This window comes from Petaurus breviceps, unplaced genomic scaffold, assembly GCF_028583685.1.
Source record: "Petaurus breviceps papuanus isolate PSGF00001 unplaced genomic scaffold, PetGlider_PUasm1.0 179, whole genome shotgun sequence".
Taxonomy (NCBI): domain Eukaryota; kingdom Metazoa; phylum Chordata; class Mammalia; order Diprotodontia; family Petauridae; genus Petaurus; species Petaurus breviceps.
In genome coordinates this window covers 8,774,345-8,795,385 of record NW_027185779.1, presented here as the reverse complement: position 1 = coordinate 8,795,385, position 21,041 = coordinate 8,774,345, and the positions used below count along the sequence as shown (strand labels likewise).

Genomic DNA, 21,041 nt, shown 5'->3' with positions numbered 1-21,041 from the left:
GTTGATATGGTCCCTGGGAATAGTTGTTTCTTAGGGTACATACAAAAATATTATTAATATCATTGAACTTCTACAGTCAAGATTTTTAAAGATTACTGGGCCTAGGGGCGGCTAGATGGTGCAGAGAATAGAGCACCATACCTGGAGTCAGGAGGACCTGAGTTCAAATATGACCTCAGACACTTAACACAAAAACTAGCCATGTGACCTTGGGCAAGTCACTTACCCCCAACTGCCCTCCAAAAAGCAAAAAAAAAAAAGATTACTGGGCCTATTTCCATGATATCAGGAATGATCACTTCAACACACCTGGAAAGACTTCTTGACAATTTCTCACTCATATCCTCAGGTCCTATTTTTTTTGCAGTGGGAAAACAATTTCCACAGTTGCTCACAAATTCTTTGATAGTAGAAATATTGTTATTTTATTAAACGGTGTAGAGAGTCTTATGAGTAATCATGACACTAATTACACATCAGTACTAATTCTACATCGTGCAGACCAGGAGAGACCAAGACAGAATCTTTAGATGTCATTCTTATGGAAGAAATATTTCATTCAGAATATTCTATAAACTACCTGGAGAGAAGGAGGCAATAACTGAAGTGTTTAGATAAAATACTTGTAAGTCTGACACTCATTACAGCAAATAAGGAATGGGGGGTCTTCAATTATCTGAATGTCTGTAGGTAGGGGACACAGTGGATAGAGCACCAGGCCTGGAGTTAGGAAGATCTGCAGTCAGATGTGACTTCAGATACTTACTAGCTGTGTGACCATGAGGAAGTCACTTAACCCTTTTTGCCAGAGTTTCCTTGTCTATAAAATGAGTTGGAGAAGGAAATGGCAAACGACTCCAGGTATCTTTGCCAAGAAAACCCAAAATGGGGTCATCGGACACAATTGAAACAACTGAACACACACACACACTGCTAGCATCATCTCTCTGTCTAAAGGAAGGCATCTAATAATTTCTGACTTTGCCTTGATGATAATCTCCTCCTTCTAAAGACAGAAGAAGCCATAAGGGAAAAGACTATTTTTTTAAAGTGATTAATGCAGAGACTAATTTTATTTAAAATATTCATAAGTAACATGAAGAAGGGAGTATACATTGAAATCTACCAACTCTAAGATAATATTAAATTTTTACTGGCTTTCATATGGGAACAGGATATAATAAAAGCTTACAAATCATAACATGAAATTAAGGAGTTGAATGAATTCTAAGTGTCATGTAGTCCAACCCCTTCAATTTATAGGTAATAAAAAGAAAGCCCAGAAAAACTGAATGATTTGTCCAAGGTCATATAAGTAGTGGCCCAGATGGCATTCAGAACTAGCCCAGCTACAGCTACAGCACGATTTCCACTATGTCCCCATCTATACAAGTGGGCCAAAGAGTGGCAGGTAAATTTTTAACAATTTAAACAAATGGAAGTTTCTGAAATATGTGCCACAGTCCAGGAGTTATTCTAAATTGGGCTATTATTAGGAAATAACTATTGTAATGTTGCTTAAGGCAGTTTGTTTTGGGATTACTTGATCACATAGTACTACCTCCATTTTACCAAGTGAGAAAATTCAAGGTCAGAGGGCTTAAGTACCTTTTTTGCAATAACATGATTAGTAAATTATGAGTGTGGGATTGAACAGAGAACTTCAGTTTTCAAGTCCAGTGACCTTTGTAATATAAAATGTATTCTGCCTTTCTAATCGTGCAGATAAGAAGTGCAACAAACTGTTAGGTGTTAAGAAATGTATTATAAAGAAAATATTTTACTCACATAAAAATGGTGTTGTTGGGGCAGCCAGGTAGCACAGTGAATAAGAGCACTGGTCTCAGAGTCAGGATAACCTGGGATCAAATCCGGGCTCAGATACTTAGCACCACACCCAGAAATAACTGGCCGTGTAACCTTGAGCAAGTTACTTAACCCCAATTGTTTAAAAAAAAACGGTGCTGTAACAATATCCATGTGGTATTAAAAGAGTAGCTAAAATAACTGAAGGATGAGGCTTAGAGAATTGCAATATTTAGGTAGATTTTTTTTGAAAGGATCTTTTAGTTTAAAAGATACAAGGTGAAAGACATGACTAAAATTTATGAAATAATGTTGGCAAATGAAGAACATGATTTGTTAATCAAATCTTAAGATAGTAAGACACTTTGAAACTTATGGAAATTAAATGCTTAGAAAAACAGGTTACATTTGTTTAGTGCTTTAAAAAAGTTTCCATATCCATCACCTCTTTTGTTCTTCATAAAGAACCCTGAGAATAAAGTTTTGATGAAGTCTTTACTCATGGAAAAGAAAGTATTGCTTCATACAATGAGTTATAAACTTTTGGATCTCTTTTACAGACTAAGCAGAGTAGTTTCAGAAAGAGTTTGGACAAATTTGTCAATCAGCCAGATACAAAATGACTAATACAAAATCTAATCTTTTAAGAATGAATTCAAGGAGGAAAGCTTATGCTTGTTTATGTTGACACACTGCAGTGTTTTTTTGGGTATCAGATTATTGTCATGAATACATTTAAGGAATTGCATTTTGGAATGGTAGGCCTTTTTCTATGTCTAGGAATATAGGAATTACTCTACTAAGAATTCATTCTTCCTGATGCTGCCTAAACAGATAAGTCCCAAGTCTTATCGACCTAAATCACTACATTTCACTTTTTTAGTTATGAGAATTTTGTTCCTTCAGAAACTCAAATGGGAAACTACTTTTTTTTTCCTGTACTGTATAGGGATTGCCAGCCAATATATTTATAAGGTTGGATCTATATAAATAATCATTTATGAAAAAGGTTTCTCACATGATCTTTATTTTTAAAAAGTGCTAATCATTTAATAAAATAATTATTTCATAATAGTCCATAATTTCTATGAAAACATATTCAGTACACTGACTAGAACAATATTTTAAAAAGAAAAAAGCCTGAAAATTTGTAGAAATAGACTTGTACAAAGACACTGAACTGCAAACATTTCTGTTGTTTGTAAATTTCATTGGTAAAAACTTTGTTAAATATCACAGATTTATGTAAGATTTTTTTCTTATTTCATATATTTATTTGACTATTTTTATTGATGGTTATATTTGTAATAGAAAATGAAAAACATTTACAAAATTATTTAAAATAAAATGTTGAGGGGAAAAAAGTACCTAAATTAATGTAGTACAATTCCAAAGCCAGAATTTAAAATAAAAAAAGTCCAGATTATCTCCATTTTAGAAAATTTTAGGCTAGGTCTAGTCATTTTTTAAAGTACTTGACACGACTCAATGCCACTGCTATCTTTCTGGCAAAAATGGATACCCAAAAGGACATGGCCAGGATGACACCTCCAACTTTTTGTGTATATTATAAATTGAAAGTATGTACTACTCAGAAACAGGTATTGGGAAGGTTGTATTTTCATCTTCTCCTGGAGATAGGTAATTACAGGCAACAAGATTTTACTAATTACTGGCTTTTCTGAAGAAGTCTCAACTCATTACTCTAAGAATTCCAAACTCCTGATTTCGTTTGTTTATTTTTGTTCTGTATCTCTCCATTAGCCACTGACTTTATTTGTTATACTATTGCCTCTTGACTGAGTATTTCATGGTTTTAGAAGCAGGTCCCAGGTTTGTTGCTATAGTAGGCTTCTGCTGACCTCTGCTGAAGCTATTTACGTTTCCGGTGGTACTGCATTCAGCACGAGGGGAACTAGGCAAGGCCTGCTGCTGTCGCAGCTCACTGTTGGCTGGGGTCCGCTTGGCATTATTCTGAGCACTGGCTGCCGCGTAAGTGCCCCTAGCAGAGCTGGTGGGCCGAGGCCGGCTTACACTGGGCATTTTCAGTTCGGGCATTTAGATTTTTTTTGTTCAGTGGCCTTCTTTTGAGCAGCTTCCTTCATTTTCTTGTCCTTTATCTTTTTCCTTTCTTCCATTAACTGTTCCTCCTCTTCTTTCACTAAACCTCTGTTTAGTTTCCTTTCCACTTTCTTGGTAGTTTTCAGCTTCCAAGGCTCTCATGTGTGTGAAGCGCACGGGAGGAGGCGGGGGCGGGGGAGAAGGCGCAGAGCGGCCTCAGTCCTCTGGTCCGCGGCGTTGGGGGAGATGCCGGGGCCACCTTCTGCACGGACTCGCAGCCACGGCAGTCCGGGAAAAGACTTTTCCTTGATCGGAGAGCCTCACCAATAAGGGGAACGGGGCTGCAGAAGGAGAAATGATGGGCACCGCGAAGGCAAGTGACTGCCCCACTTACAGTTTGTCATGGGGAAGAGAGGAAAGCCAGGCTTAAGCTGACGTGTGCCCTGATTTTGGGAAAGTGCATTTTAAAGGGTTCAGAATAAAATAGGAAAGATTCCATTCGTTAAAATTCTTCAGACTAAATAGACTCAGGACGAATGGGAAGCTCATAAAGACAAAATTCTGAAGACAGGAAGAGAAAGGGGAGTTGTTTAAAGAAACCAGTGTGAAATCGAAGAAAACTGACCCTCCAACTTAGACCTTAAAAAGGAAATTCCTTCTGACTCAGATTCTCTGGTTTAATTTAGGTTAGGAGCTCAGAAGAGAGGTCAGAATGCGGATTTTTAGGACTCGTCTGCATAGACGTAGTCATTGAAGTCATGGTAGTGAAGGAAATTGCCAGGGAAGAGAGCATAGTAAGAGAACGGGCCAAAGGTAGCGCCCACACTAAGGAATTGAGGAGAGGAAGAACCAGAGAGGGAAGGAACACTTAGAGTGATGGGAAGAGAACTGGGAGTGTTTGGTGCCCGTGTGCTCAAAGCAGGAAGAAGTATATGGGTTTAGCAGCATTAAAAGCTGCAAGTCAGCTTGCAAGCAGTAGTGAGGAAGTAGAGACACTGAGCTACAGATGGACAACTTTTTCAAGAAGCTTATCAGGAGGGAAGGAGAAAAATGGAGGGAGGGAGGGGATACACTTATATATATATATATATATATATATATATATATATATATATATATATAAGAGAGACAGAGACAGAGAGACAGAGAACTCTAAGTGTGATATAAAGATTGAGTTTTTTTTTTCCCTAGAGGGGGATGTTTGGTTAGACCTGAATATATTTTAAGGTGGATAGTAAAAAACTAGTGGTAATAGTTGTTTTTTTTTTTTTCTGAAGATACAAGGAACGGGTGGGAGATGACTGGTGCGTTTTTGGAAAAAAAACATGAGGAAATATTATCTATGTTCCAAGTGTAAACTGGTTCCCTCCCAAAAGAGAAGGTGAAGGAACTTAAGAAATGTCTCCCCACACTTCAGATTGTCAGGGATAATGAAATGTTCCTTAAAAAATGGAAGTGAGACTTCAGCAGGAGGAAAGGTAATGGCCCTGAAGTTGGCAAAGAGAAAACTTGAATCCTGTCAGGAGATTGGAGAGTAGAAGAATGCCACGGAGATCAAAAATGTAAAGAAAAGGACAACTGCACAGTTGGGTCTAAAAAACAGATTTGAAGCCATTCCTGAAAGAAAGGAGCTACATACTTTGAGTAGGAAGCTGTCTGTCCTCCAGTGAATAAAAAAGTAGAGCCACAAAAGCTGTTAGCAAGGGTCAGAGAAAGAAGAGTGGTATATTGATGACTCCCATTTGAGGGGTATAGAAGCAGCTATTTGTCAGCTTGATAACAATAACAGAGAGACCTGTTGTCCTCCCAGGGCATAAGTTCAATAAATAGCAGAGCACCTTTCAAGACATGTCAAAACATATGACTAACGCCCACTTCTGGTGATTCATTTGACCAAAAATGATACAACCACAATGAACCTAGAAAGTATTGCGAAAATGAAGCATCAGGCAAACAACTGAAGACCAAAGGGGCATAGGTTATATTTTCCTCACTGCTGTGTATTTAAAAACAAGAAATGCAGAAAGGAAAAAAAAATGATTTAGGAAGTAAACATGTGGCTAATATTAAAGATGATTCCTGAGACTGGGACTTGAATTTCTAGATTGTGGCTTAAGACATAGGAATGACACTCCTGACAGAAATGAAATTTGTCTGAAAAATAATGTAAGAATACATTTACTTGGGGTCTTACAATAAGGATTTTAAACCCTTAATCAAAAGGGCTTCAAATTTAAAAGATTGAGAGAGAAAACTATTTATGTATATCTACCTAGCTAGGGACCATTCAGAATAGTTAAAATGAAGGGAGAAAATAGTATACCAAGATGTTCAGCAGAGAAAAAGTAAAGAAAATACCCAGTAGTAAAACCAATGTGTTTTACACTTTGAGTTATGTCTCATTTTCTATATGTACCTGCCCCAAATCAGGCAACGAACATGAGAACTTTGAGACTCTAACCCAAATTATTTGGGTTTGGACATATTTGATTTCACAGCTATCACTGATTCTTGATGGGATGAAACTGGAATATGGCTCTGAATAAATATATCTTACTCAAAATAAACAGGACTAGTATAAGTAAAAAGTATGGGGATAAAGCTGTATATTAAGAAGGTGTACTCATAAACTAATCAAAGAAACAGATGGAAGAAGTATGGTGGAGAACACTTGGGTGAAGGTTACTGGAGGAACAAATAATATTTTGTTATCAGATTATAACCATGGATCACCTGGACAGAGAGAAGAAATAGTTGAAGAGTCTAGGAAACAGATCAAAAGTTGGTAAAGAGGCATGATGTAGTAGTTTTGAGGGACTTTAATTATCCAGATGTCTGCTGGAGCTGTCTCTGCCAAAAGCTGAGTGGCCACTAACTTCTTGACATGCCTTAATGTGTCTTTCAGACTTCAAAAGGTTCAGGCAACAACAGGAAGAAATTATACTGTGGATCTGATTCTCACCAACAGGGAGGAACTGGTTGCAAGAGGGTGGAACTGATGAAACCTTAGAGGAAAATGATTGGTTTTTCCTAGAGTTTGTGGTAAAGAAGGAAAAGTAGGCTAGGGATAGTGTGGCATGCACTCCAGATTTTGGGAGAGCAGATTTCAGAGGGCTCAGAGGAAGGCTAGGGAAGATCACATGGAGTACATTCTACAGAGTTAATCACTCTAGGAGAATTTGCAGATGACACAAAGCTGGGACGGATAGCTAACACACTGGACAACAGGGCTGGTGCAAATCTAATAAGATGAAATTCATCTGGGATAAATAAAAAAGTCATGTTAGAAACAGGCAATGGGCAACAGGCAATAAGCATTTATTAAGCACTTACTATATACTAGGGACTGTGTTAAATACTGGGAATTAAAACTGGAATCCCTGTTTTCAAAGAGCTTACATTGTTTTTTTTCCCCTTTTTAATAAACTTTTATTTATATCTTTTGTTTCTTACATCTTCATAATTATACAAATATTTCTCTCCCTCCCCCTTTCAGAGAGCCATGCCATATAACAAATAGTGTATATTATATTTATACGCACATACATATGTGTGTATATGTATATACATGTACACACATTACATTACAGGTTACATTTATACATGGCATACACATATATACAGTATATACATGTTACATCATCTATGAGAACAATACGTGCAATAAAACACACATATGCATATGTACATATATGAATGTATATATGTGTATATGTGCATAAACATATATATGCATACACACACACACACATATATATATGTTTTTAGGTGACTTCAAGCCCCATACATGTCAGTGTGATGTAGTAGATAAAAAACTAATGTGAAGCAAGCCCACATTAGGAAAAGCATAATTTCCAGGGAAAAGGAAGTAAGCAAAGTTCCTGGTACATAGTAAAGGTTTAAAAAATACTTGAATACTTAATTGTTCCTTTGTACTCTGTCCCAATCAAACCACATTAGAAGTACTGTGTTCAATTCTAGATATGTATGTATATATGGAGAAAGAGAAAGAGGGTGAGAGGGAGAAGATGAGGGAGACAGAGACAGAATGAGAGAGAGAGAGACAGAGAGACAGAGACAGAGAGAGACAGAAAGACAGAGAGACAGAGAGACAGAGAGAGACAGAGATAGAGAGTCAGAGACAGACAGAGAGAAACAGAGAGACAGAGAGAGAGAGAGAGAGAGAGAGAGAGAGAGAGAGAGAGAGAGAGAGAGAGAGAGAGAGAGAGGAATGCCTTACAAACATTAAAGAGCAATGTAAATGTTATTCTTCCTTCTTCCTCTCCTGCTGACCAGTTCCTCTCTGTGTATATAGGGTGGAACAGTATAGAGAAATTTATAGACTGAAAACACTGGACTAAAATGAGTGCTTTGAGTTGAATGTTTTTGCTTGAAGTTTGTTACATTCATACACATCCCTAGTGCATACAACATAGTGCCTTAGGTAGCTATAATTTGTGTATGCCGTGGTTACTGTAAACAGCTGCAGTCTTCTCTTTGTCAATTTGCCATCACTCAACTCAGTAAATACTGAGAACATTTACCAGGCATGAAGTATAAAGTATGATCCTTGACCAGAAGCAACTTTCATTCTATTTTGGGAGATATTAATATGTATGTGTATGTATATGTTACGCATGCAGACACACACACACACATCGCTACCCCTGCAGTGACTCCCTATTTCCTCCACAATCAAATACAAAATGCTCTGTTTGATATTTAAAGCCCTTTGTAACCTAGCCCCCTCCTAACTTTTCAGGCTTTTTACACCTCACTCCTCCCTACCACATACTCTTCTATCCACTGCATCTTTCAGCTCCAGGCATTCTCTGGCTATCTCCCATGCCGGCAGTGCTACCCCCTCTGCTCTGACACACACACACACACACACACACACACACACGCACTTTGACTATTGATCTTCCTTTAACTCTCTACTAAACTCCAGTCTTTTATTGGTAGCCTTCTCCAACTCCTCTTAATTCTAATGCCTTCCCTCTGTTAATTATTTCCTATTTGCCCTGTATATAGCTTGCTTCATATGTATTTGTTTTCATGTTTTTTTTTTCCCATTAGATTGTAAACTCCTTGAGGGCAGAAACTGTCTTTTGTCTCTTTTTGTATCCTCAGAATTTAGCACAAGTCCTGATAGTAGGTATTCAATGAATGTTTATGATTTGATTGATTAAAGTAACAATATTTTTCAGTGACAGTTCAAGGTAGTATTGGATTAGTTCCTAAGTCTATTGTTCAGACAATAATGAATGGAAGCCCAGAATCTTTGATTTGGAAGGTAACCCATATGTCATGTAGTTTAATCCCAACCTGAAGCATAAGTCCTCTCTACAATATTACATATGTGATCATTTACTGAGATCAAATTTGGTTCTTTGAGATAGAAGCACTAGTTATTAGCCATACTTTGTTCATTCATTTACAGATATTCAAGTCATAGGTTTTAAGTTTTAGCTCCTTTCTTGGATCCTAGATCCTATTAATCTCCTGAGTGTATCTATTGCCATTGTTCCTTTTTATCTTATAGCTACCCTGATAGTATCTGTCTTCGTGGAAATAGCACTTTTCTCCCTCATTTAAGCAGTAGTCTATCCATAAATCCAAATCTCATTCTCAGACACTGTCTTCTCACCCAACTATTTACTTCCCAAAGCTTTCTTCCTCTTCTGAAACCCATGTTTTGTATTAGCAAGCGATGAAAATACCCTGTCTTCCTCTAAGGCCTTCAGTTTCTTTACTAAGATTTCATAATTTTAATTTACTATAAGCTTTTGATTAAACCAAATTGCCTTTTGCAGTATAATGCAATGTGGTTACTGTGAAAATAATCTATAGAGTTTGATTCTTCTTTAAATCTTGTAGGAAATTGCAGCAAGATGTATTATGAATGAGATAAGTGAGGAGGATCCATTATATCAGCGAACCATATCACATCACCCAGAAATCTTGGGAATACTTGCTAACGACAGGCGATGTATATTATGTGGAAAATGTGTTCTATCCTCAGGGATCAATAGTGTAATTTTTCTTCCTCCAATGAAGGTAAATTGTGCTTTCTGTATGAATTTAAATGGTATACTAATTCTTTCCCTTGTCTAACCCTTTTGAGTCTAGATAACTTTTATCAAGGATGATTTTCATATGTGACTTTAGAGCTCAGTGCTGCTCCCTTTTCCATACAGAGATACAGGAATCATTGGGTTAATTATAGTTAAGGGTATATAGTTATATAGTCAAGGGAATTTAAATTATCAAGAGTACTATATTTTAATTAGCTAATGGGTTAGTACTCAAAAAGCTGACAAATACCTTATCCTCTGTTTTCTGTATGTAGGCATCCTAGCAAGAGTCACTATTTTTTTTCCTAGTATTTACAAATGTTCCTGGGTATAATCATTTTTCTGGAAGCCTGAGAAAGCTAAGTGACTGACCTTGTCACTATACATGGCTATTACTTTCATGCACTTGGCTCTGAAGTCATTCATGTTTTAACCTCTTGTCAGTTGGGTTCCTGGTTTCAGATATGAAATGAGATTTTTGTCTAGATATTAAAATACGAATCTACTATCTATAGCAGACTTTGAGCACCAACCCCTTAGGTGATTCCATTCTATTAGGCCTATTCCTGTGTCATTCATAGGTTATGATAGTATGTTTTGCTCAAATAGTCTATTGTAAATGGAATAAAATTTAAAGGAAACTAGATACTAGAACTCTAATATGGAGACAGTTGCCACTATTTTTCTCCACCTCTTTCTCCTTGTTCCCACTTAAGTCTGTTGATATGGCTAGATTTAAAGCTCATGTTAATGAATATTAAAACTCATCAAAATGAATGGAGAGGGGCCTTCACTTCTTATCTCAAGCTGATATTTTAAAGGAAAGAAAGAGAGTTCAACCAATGATAAGCAAATGAGAGTCTCGGTGACTCCTTGGTCTCAGTTGCTAGTGGACAACACTGGTCATGCTATCTGTGCCTCTGTCTCTGTGGCACATAATCACTATAACTCCCATCTCTCACAGAGGTTCAAATGAGGAGGTAAAGGAAAAACAATTGTCCTGTTGTACAATTCCATGATATAGCAAATCCTTTCGTGACCTAAGACTAAACTGCTTCTTATGCCTACTCTCTCAAAGAGAAATTAAAGGAAAATTCATTTCCAGTGTGGGTGCACAAGAGGTTATCTGATTTTTTTTTCTTAATATGGTCCCATTGAAATCATTTTAGGCACAAAGAAGGATTCTGTGTGGCAGCAAACTCTAGTCTTCTAAGGCTACACAAAATTGTAATTTTTTTCCTTTCTGGATAGATGCTTTCTTATACAAAATTTTTGTAATTTTCTCCATAACAAGTCACATTTTATGGTCGACTTTAATTTTAGAATATGAGGTATGTATATATACCGTGAAAAAAGTTTCCCTGTAAATGTTTCTAAGGGGCTTTTGAGGAAAGGGAATTCTGGAGATGGATCTCTGCAGGTAGTGCATGTGTTAAGAAAAAAAAAAACCATTATCCTAAGTTGAAACTTTTCTTTTGTAAAGAGTTTTAGTCTTTGTGATGTTTTAGGCATTATAGTGTAATCAGGTTCTTGCACATGACCAGAGTGCCACAGATGACAACTCCATGTGAAGAACCTTAGGAAGCTACTTCTTGGAGAATCAGGATAAAGTATGATGGAAGTATATGCATGGAACCTTCTGTAACTGGCTCTAGAGGCAGTCAGGTGGCACTGAATGTTGGGCCTGGAGTCAGGAAGATCCAAATTCAACTCTAGCCTTAAACAACTACTTGCTATGTAACTCTGGGCAAGCTACTTCTCTGCCTCAGTTTCCTCTCCTGTAAAATTAGGATAATATCCCTTACCTCACAGGGTTGTTGTGAGGAACCCAACCCACCTTTATGAAAGTCTTTCTTTTTTTTGATATCTTTGAAATACAATTAGATTAGTCAGATCCATCATCTATTAATGTATCCCATTCGCATAGAGATCATGATCATCATATCATGTAGAGAGGTCTCTTTGGACAAGCCCTTATAAGGAAAACATTGAACATAATTAGTAAGGTATAAATTTAAGGGGTGTATATTGAGGTAAATTTTTATGGAGCTTTACAAATCTGGCATATGTTTTGAATCTCGATAATGAGAAAAAGTGTTCAGATGTAAAGGTGAATAATAATGCGAAAATGATTATACTTACGAACATTTGTAAATACTAGGAAAAAAATAACATGGTCATAGGAAGCAGACTATCTCTGGTGGTAAAAAGTGGATTCCAGTGAATGTTTCTGGGATTTTCTTAGTGCTGGAATATTATTTATATTCTAAAGAAAGGAAGAAAGAAAAAGGCCCAAAGGGAGGAGAGCAAATAAAGAAGAAGTTGCATGTAGAAAATTAAAAGGGAGTTGGAGATCAGTCTCTGAAAAGTGATTTATAGTCATCTGGGAAAACATAAACAGCAACCAAGCCAGGGGACGTTCATTAAGTAAGTTTAGCCATAAAGATGCTTAAGAAGAGACTTTGATATTTAAGGGTAGAATGTATAACAAGGATCAGTAGTAGCCCATTATTAAATTAAAGGGAAAGCAACCAATCACGATCTGACATTGCAGATGAACTGCCTTTTTATCTTTTCTTTAAAGGGAAAAGAATGTTTAAAAAGGAAAAGTATGTCAGCATATAAGAAATAATCAAAATCTTGTAAACTTAGCTATAAAGAGGTAGAACGACACTTTACATAAGTGAATATGCGAAAATCAACAAGTATGATACCACCAAGGTGTCAGGCAGCTAGGTGGAGGAGCAGTGTGAATGGCACATGGGACTTGGAGTGAGGAAGAAGAGTTCAGATCTTGCCTCAGATGCTTACAAGCTGTGTAACTCTGGCCAAGTCACTTAACCTCTGTCTCCCTCAGTTTTCTCATCTGTAAGATGGGGGTAATAATAGCGCCTACCTCACAAAATTGTTGTGAGAATCATAACACATGTAAAGTACTTTGCGAACCTTAAAGCACTATGAAAATGTTAACTATTCACAACAACAACAATAACAATAATAATGGCGGCTAGATGGCACAGTGAATAGAGCACCAGCCCTGGAATCAGGAGGACCTGAGATCAAATGTGACCTCAGACACTTAACACTTACTAGCTGTGTGACCTTGGGCAAGTCACTTAACGCCAATTGCCCTGCCTTCCCCTCTCCAAAAAGCAAAAACAAACAAAAAAAACAAAAACAAGAACAAAAACACAAAACCATAATGATGAGGCACCAAAGAGGTATGCCTTTTAATATTATATTACATAAATGCATATTTTTAAATAGTGGAAACCACCCTTCTCCATGAGATGTAGAGTTTTTTTTTTAATTGAAATCAGGTCATGTGTACAGTAGAAAAAGTAATGCCTCTTGTGGATAATCGATACAAGGAATACGCATTTTTCAAGTGTATGCCTTCAATTTTCCAAACCTGCTTCAGCTTCACAAATATCTGGAACTTGCTTTGTTTTAGGGACTAAGTTTAACAAAGTGCTGATCTTCCTTTGTCTATTTAGCCATAAGAAGAAAACCAATTTCCTGATGCTAGAGAAGTAGTAAGGTATCATGGAAGGAGTGTGGTTGGATTTGGGGTTAAAGGGTCATAGGACCCTGGTATTCGACATTTAGAGCCAGAATAGACAACAGAGGCCATTTCATCCAACTCCTTCATTGTAGACCCTGGGCTGAAAGCCTCCCTCTGCCACTGTACCTGTGTGACTTTAGATACAGGTAATCCCTCTGGTCCTTAGTTTTCTTCTCTGTAAAGCAGAGGTAGACTGGATGGCTTCTAAGGTGCTTTTTTGACTAAATAAATGTACAGGTGACCTTGTGCATGGGGGAGGAGTTGGATCTGATGATCTCTAAGATCCCTCTTAGCTCTTAATCTATGATCTTATTGTCTTCATCATTTTGTTCCCTCCCCCCCCCCTATATTAAATTTTATGGAACATCTTGTCTTTGATGTGCTTTGCAACCTTTACTACTGTTGTGCAAAAGAGTTGTTGTACAATAGATGAATCTTTCTTCTTGATTTAGAGTATTTAGAGTAGTTCCATTTTTTATGACAAGCTACCAGTAATGAAGCATACAAAAGATTATATTTTCATAATTTTACTCATTATTTCTAATATGAAATCCTACTTTACAATAAATTATTTCCATTCTAGATATCCCTGACATACACACACACACACACAAGTATCAAATGGTATCTGCTTTGATTTGGGTGCTTAATAATGATTGTGTTATTAATAATAATATAACAACTATTATTTAAATAACCCTTAAAAGTTTTTAAAATGCTTTACAAATATTTTCTTACTTTAACTTCATAACTACCCTGGGAGTTAGTTGCTGTTATTATCCCTATTTTACAGATGAAAAAACTGAGGCAGGCAGAGGTTAAATGATTTATCCAAGGTAACACTGCTAATAACTCTCTGAAGCAGGATTTTGAATCTAGGCCTTTCTGATTCCAGATCCAGCATCTGCATTATCTTGCTGCCTGACATTGTCATATTGCACTGATGAAATGTTGCTGTGGTATCTTGAAGATGATCTTTGAAAAGTTTTTTCTTCTCTTTTCATAGTTCATTAACTAAAACTTATTGAATTATTCTTTATTTGAATCCTTCCTTATAGCAATAATAGGAATAGTTCTTATTTCTAAAGCAATGAGTTTGCTCAACTATTACCTGTTTTAGTATCCTCGATAATTAAAAAAAAAAATTTTCACAGCAGTGACTAAGACCTGAAATAGAAACAGATAGATCTCACTTTAGTCACTACCAACCTGGGCCACATTTGAACTAGTGACTTGGAGGGAACATAAAAATTCTCATAAACCTCTTACAAAACACTTGAGTTACCCCATACCCAAGATATACATTTGATGGTTTTCATTTCTTATAGTTACATTAGTTGAGTTTAACATTTCCCCAGATCCTCTTAAAGTGGAGGAGTTTAGGGAATGAACAGTTTGCAAAATGAACTCTTAACCCTGCATTGAATGACGTAATGTAATTAAAACTGCCCTCAAAAGAGATTCAGTTGAATGAACCTCACTACAAATGCGTGAAAACATAATCTGCCTCATGAAAATACTTGTAATGTAACCCCAGTTCCATTTTTTATGACAAGCTGACAGTAATGAAGCATACAAAAGATTATGTTTTTATAATTTTACTCATTACTTCTAATATAAGATCCTACTTTACAACAAGTTATTTCCATTCTAGATATCCCTGACATACATTGATGAAGCTTATATTCTAAGTAACTTGATTAGGAAGATGAATGTGACTTTTACAATGCTGATTATTCAGCAGCCACTACACATTCAAACACACAGAGAGTGTCACAATTCATATTCTAAAAAGCAGTGATGATAAATGTGTATTCATTGTTTTGAAAACTCGGGAGGGCATAAGGTTATCATTTTGTTCAACCAAATCCAATGTCTTTTTTTTTTTTGTTCGTCATTTCAGTTGTGGGTTACCTCATGACTTGCTAGATTGCTTCTCTATCCAATAGCCTTCTCAGTCTGGCAATGCCTTAACGCATGTGGTCTTTTCTTCAGATATATGAGTTCGTCCCCAGAACCTCCCCTTGAGAAAGTACCCATGCCAGCCACGACTACTTCCAACCCAGCTTAGCCCTTGACTTTTTGGACTACTCCACTTTATCCGGGATTTTCTGCCCCCTTTTTAGTATTGTCTTCCCCATTAGAATGTCTCAACTCCTTGAGGGTAGGGACTATATTTGTTTTCCCTGTACTTAGCTCAGTAACTAGCAAGTGGTAAGTGCTTAATAAATACTTTTATCTGTCTGCTTATCTGTCTGTCTATCCCACTGGAATCCTTTATATCCCTCAACAATCACATCCTATTTCTTCTGTTGGATAGTATCATAGTTATAAATAAAGGATCTGTTTTCTCCAGTGGACCCCAGAAGTGTTTTTGCCTTGAAACTATGGATGGCCAAGGTGTCCACACACATAAGAATTCTCTAGACATCGAGAATGTCATGTTCTAAGTAAGAGTTCTTTAGGTGAGCTGACTCCTCTAATGACTTGATGACTGGTGACAAAGGTCTGTAATAGAAGGAAAGCCTTACCTTCACTGGCTGTAACTATAGGCTTTGTTGAGAGTATATAGATTAATTTGATGGGCATACTCAAAAAAGAAGAGAGCAACACATGTGATACACTGTTTCACTGCCATACTGGGTCACTGATTTGACTTGGTTCAGAAGAACAAAAAACCATGTCTCAATTGCAATTCAGGTAACTGGTTCTACTCAGGCTATATCCATACTAGTTTCCAGTGTTTGCCAGATTTTAGTGATACTATAGTTTTATGCTGAGAAAGGGTCAGGTAGCATAGGCTTCTTACAAATGGCACTTATCTAGAGTAAGTAGGATCTCAGGTACATTTGAATATGTCAGTAAGAGTAGGTTAGATATGACTAAAGACAGGAGTTGTTAGGATTTCTTTGTAGTCAGGGCTACACTCATGGGTATTCATCAGTAATTTTAGTTCCATTTTCCTCCTTCCATTTTAGTTACATTTTCCTTCTTCCCATCTTCCCCAACTCCCAACCAAAGTTAAACTGAAGTCGATCAACTGGGCTTTGTTGATCTTATATCTGTATATTCAGTTATCCACACTATAGCATTTCAAAGTGCTTTTATTTATTTTTGCAAACCACTTCAGTGTCTTTACTTTTTTTCCTTAACAGTATTTTATTTTTTACAATTACATGTAAAGATAGTTTTCAACATTCACTTTTATGAGATTTTGAGTTCCAAATTTTTTCTACCTCCCTCTTTTGCCCCCTCTTCAAGACAGCCTGCAATCTGATATAGGCTTCACATGTACAATCATACTAAACATATTTCCACATTAGTCATCTTGTGAAAGGAGAATCAGAACAAAAGAGAAAAACTATGAGAAAGAAAAAAAAGAAAATAGTGTGCTTCTATCTGTATTCAGACTCCATAGTTCTTTCTCTTGGTGTGGATAACATTTTCCATCTTGAGTCTTTTGGAATTGTCTTAGATCACTGTATTGCTGAGAAGAACTAAGTCTGTCAGAGTTGTTCATTTCACAGTGTTGCTGTTACTGTGTACAATCTTCTCTTGGTTCTACTCACTTCACTCAGCATCAGTTCATGCAAGTCTTTCCAGGTTTTTCTGAAATCCACCTGCTCATCATTTCTTATAGAACAATAGTATTCCATTACATTCACATACCACAACTTGTTCAGCCATTCCCCAATTGATGGACATCCCCTCAATTTCTGATTCTTTGCCACCAAAAAAAGAGCTGCTATAAGTATTTTTGTACATGTGGGTCCTTTTCCCTTTTTTATGATCTCTCAAAGTGCTTTATTATTGTTATTTTTTAAGCAATTAGCAAAGTAACTTGCTCAAGTTTACACGGCCAGTTATTTCTGGGTGTGGTGCTAAGTATCTGAGCCCAGATTCTATCCCAGGTCATCCCGACTCTGGGGCCGGTGCTTTTACTCACTGTGCCACCTGGCCACCCCTCAAAGTGCTTTTAAAACAAGAGAAGGTTTTAGAATAATATAATCATGATTATCCTTTTAAAAAATCATTTTCAGTTCCAAATTCTCTCCTTCTGTCCTGCCCCTCCTCTACCCATTGAAACGCAAGCAATATGACAACCTATTATACAAATAATCATCTTAAATGTAATCTATGTGCTTGACAAGTGATCCATATTTTAAATTTTCAGCTTGGATTAGTCTAAATGTTTCAAGCAGAAAGCAAGAAGTATATGATATTTTCCCTCTCCTCAAGGAAGTTACAACCTAGTTGCAAATAATAAAAATACAAAACAATAAATACCTGGCAGTTGAAGGACACAATAAATGCTATAGGAATCAAAGGCTGCCTAAAAATATAGGCATGATCATTATGCATCTTTTTTTTTAGAAGCTGTTGACACACAGATGACAAACTGAAGTGGAAAGTACTTTGGACCTGGAGTCCAGAGAGACTCTATTACTTTCTTCTGGTAGTTTGTTCATGGTAAAATGGGGATAAAAATATCTTTAGTATATACTTCCAAGTCTTATTGTGAGGATCAAATGAGAATGAATGTGAAGTGCTTTTATATTAATCAATCAAACAAGCAAGCTTTTACTAAGCACCTTCCACATGCCAGGCATTCACTGTACTAGGGATATAAAGAAAAAAACAAAAAAATGGTTTCTACTCCCAAGGAACTTATGTTGTCGTGGGTGAGACATGGATATAAATTGGTATATACAAGCTGCATTTAGAGTAGAATGTCAGTGGTGGTGGTGATGGTGGTGGTGGTGGTGGTGGTGGTGATCGTGGTGGTGGTGGTGGTGGTAGTAGTAATAGAAGTAGTTAATATTATTCTGCCCTGGCCTGATGGCATCTGGAGTATTATGTTCCATTCTGGGTATGACCTAAGAAGGACCTGAGTAAGAGAATGTTAAGACAAAGGGAACCAGAGTATTGAAGGGTCCTGTGATCACTGATTGAAATAACTATGAATATTTGGTTTGGAGAAAAGAACTCTTGAGGAGAAGGGGAACATGAAAACTACCTTCAAGTATTTGAAAAGTTATTCCATGCAAGAAGTAGCTAGGTGTTATATGTTCCATGCAGAGTAGGAAGACTTGTTCAATTCTTGTGTCAGTTACTTTCTGTCTGTGTGACCCTGGGCAAGTTATTTAACCTCTGTCAGCCTCAGTTTCCTTATCTGCAAAATTGGGATAGTATTAGGACCCTTACAGGATTGTTGTGAGGATCAAATTAATTTGTGTAAAGTCCTTTCCAAACCTTAAAGTCTAATATATACACAAATTAGCTGTTACCATTAAGAGCAATTAGGCTTCGTCTTTTAGCCCCAGAGATGAGAAGAGGTACATTTAGATCTTATATAAGAAAAATCTTCCTTAAGAATTAAAGGTATTCAAACTAGAATGGGCTGCCTCAGGAAATGAGGAGTTCCCATTCACTCAAGGTATTTGAGGGGAGAGTTAATGCCCACTTATTGGGGGCTTTGTAGAGGAGATTGCTTTTCTGGCACATGGACTCTCAGTGGTGGAAAGAACACCAACTGTGAAATCAGAGGACTTTTGTTCCACATCCAGCTGTGTCACTATTACCTTTATGATCATGGGCAAATCAGTATCCCTCAGCTTATCTTCAGATCTGTAAAAGGAGAGGATTAGGCTCAATTTATTCTGAAGCCTCTGCTGGCTTCAAATACAGAGTCCTATGAACCTCTGAGGTCAGAGCAGTAATTAGTAATTCTGATGTAAATTTAATCTGGGGAGAGATAGGTTGTGTTTCAGGGAAACTACCCTCTGAAGGAGGAGCAGAGGCAGGAGGACTTTCAGGTCAGGGGCTCAGAGGGGATCATACCAATCGCTTTGTATAGTGAGGATGGTGGGGGACCTCAAGGTGTGGTGTAGGGACAGTGGAAGTCCCATGTCATCATCCTGGGGCAAAGCTTCCGGCTCCCAATGCTAGTTATGTCTCTCTTACTCTGATTATGTTTGGTTTGTTGAAACAGAAATCAAACAAATAATCAGAAGTTTGGCCTTTTGGGATATGTTTTTATTTTATGGAATTTTTGCTAAGACAGTATACTTAGAAAGAAAAATTAATTCCAGACATGGATAGGTAAACAGATTTCTTTTCCTTCTCCTCTGAATCTGACATGATTTTACTGTGGAGAAAGAATTATTTGGTCTCTGCTTCAGTTTCTCCCTTTATTGAGAATAATAATGATTATTTTCTTTGATAGTGTTATGAAGGTTAAATTTGTTTATAAAAAGAGGTGGTTTTAAGGAAAAACCTAACATTGTTCCACTTAATTTGCTCTCCACTTAAAATGGTTTTTGTAGATGACATCTTCCATAATACTTATATGATACCTACAATGGAAAAAGGACTTCAGTTGGATGCTGAGAGTTAGTACATTTTTGTAGCTTTCCTATTTCCATGTACACATTCCTAAGATAATAATGACTGTCAGTGGGAAAGTGTTTTGCAAAGTACTTCTAAGGCATAGGACGGGGGTGGGAAGGGGAGGTAAATTTATCTCTATAGAAAGTTCTGGGAAATTATACTGGGTGCTCAGAAAATATAACCTTAGGAATAGAGATTAATAAGTTGAAGAAAAAAATCACCAGCAAAACTGCCACAGCAAATTGATAATAGCCTTTGGTAAAGTAAATATGCCCCTAAAATGCTAAACAAAACATTATTTTTATTTTAACTAAACAACCGTACCCCCAAGAACAGGAATGAGAGACATAGACGCCTTGCATTCCTAATCCCAACAAGAGCCAACCCAAACTCTGTCTATGCAATTCTCAATGACACAAGGGAAATGGCTTAAACCACACTGGAAATAGAAAATGTCTTTAATAGTTTCTATAATAAACTTTTCACCTCGTGGAGACACTGGGCAAAGAAAACCAGATAACTCTAAAGAATGTGAAATAGGCAGCAGGAAATTAGCAAACTTTTTTTGATAACTAAATTATAAGTGGCAAATGAATACATGTCAAGAATTTTCTACAGTGCAGCAGACTCATGAAATGGATAGGTGATAGAGTACTAGTCCCTCAATGAAGAATGCTTTCTTTCTACTCACATTTAAGAATGTTCTCAAAAAGAAGTTGGCCTTTGACAAAATGGTGGAGGGGACAAAGCTGGTCTTCCATGATTCTCCTCCTTACTTTGATGTGAAGGGAAATTTTAATTTTTTAACAAAAGCTTAACAACTTCTTTTGGGGGGGGTTATGATTTAAATATTTGGTTATTTGAGAGAGATGGGGTAGCATCTCATCTCCTTCCTCTTCTGATTTTGTCTTGACTCTTGTGCTGATTCTCCTGTGACTCTGCCATTTGTCTCTTTCTCTTTACTTTATCTGGTCACCATCTTCATTTTCCTCCTCTTTTCTATCCTTACCTATTTTTTCTCTGCGTTTGCTGCTATAACTGTTTTGCTGTAGTTTCTTGAGTGAGATCCCAACCCAAGCAGACATGGGAATGTGCTTTCTCTCCTGCTAACTCGTTAGCCCATGTGGAAAATGGGAGAGCAC

General features: G+C 36.9%; 1 protein-coding gene across 1 annotated transcript in view; it reads left to right on the top strand.

Annotated features, from left to right (window-relative positions):
• The window catches only part of LRRC69 (leucine rich repeat containing 69), a 140,071-nt gene extending 121,743 nt beyond the window's left edge, over positions 1 to 18,328 (top strand). Inside the window, exons 10-11 of the mRNA XM_069086579.1 lie at positions 9,748 to 9,927; positions 18,239 to 18,328. Of these exons, the coding sequence (XP_068942680.1) occupies positions 9,748 to 9,927; positions 18,239 to 18,328 (270 nt within the window). The remainder of the gene's footprint in view (positions 1 to 9,747; positions 9,928 to 18,238) is intronic.
• Positions 18,329 to 21,041: the final 2,713 nt, after the last annotated feature.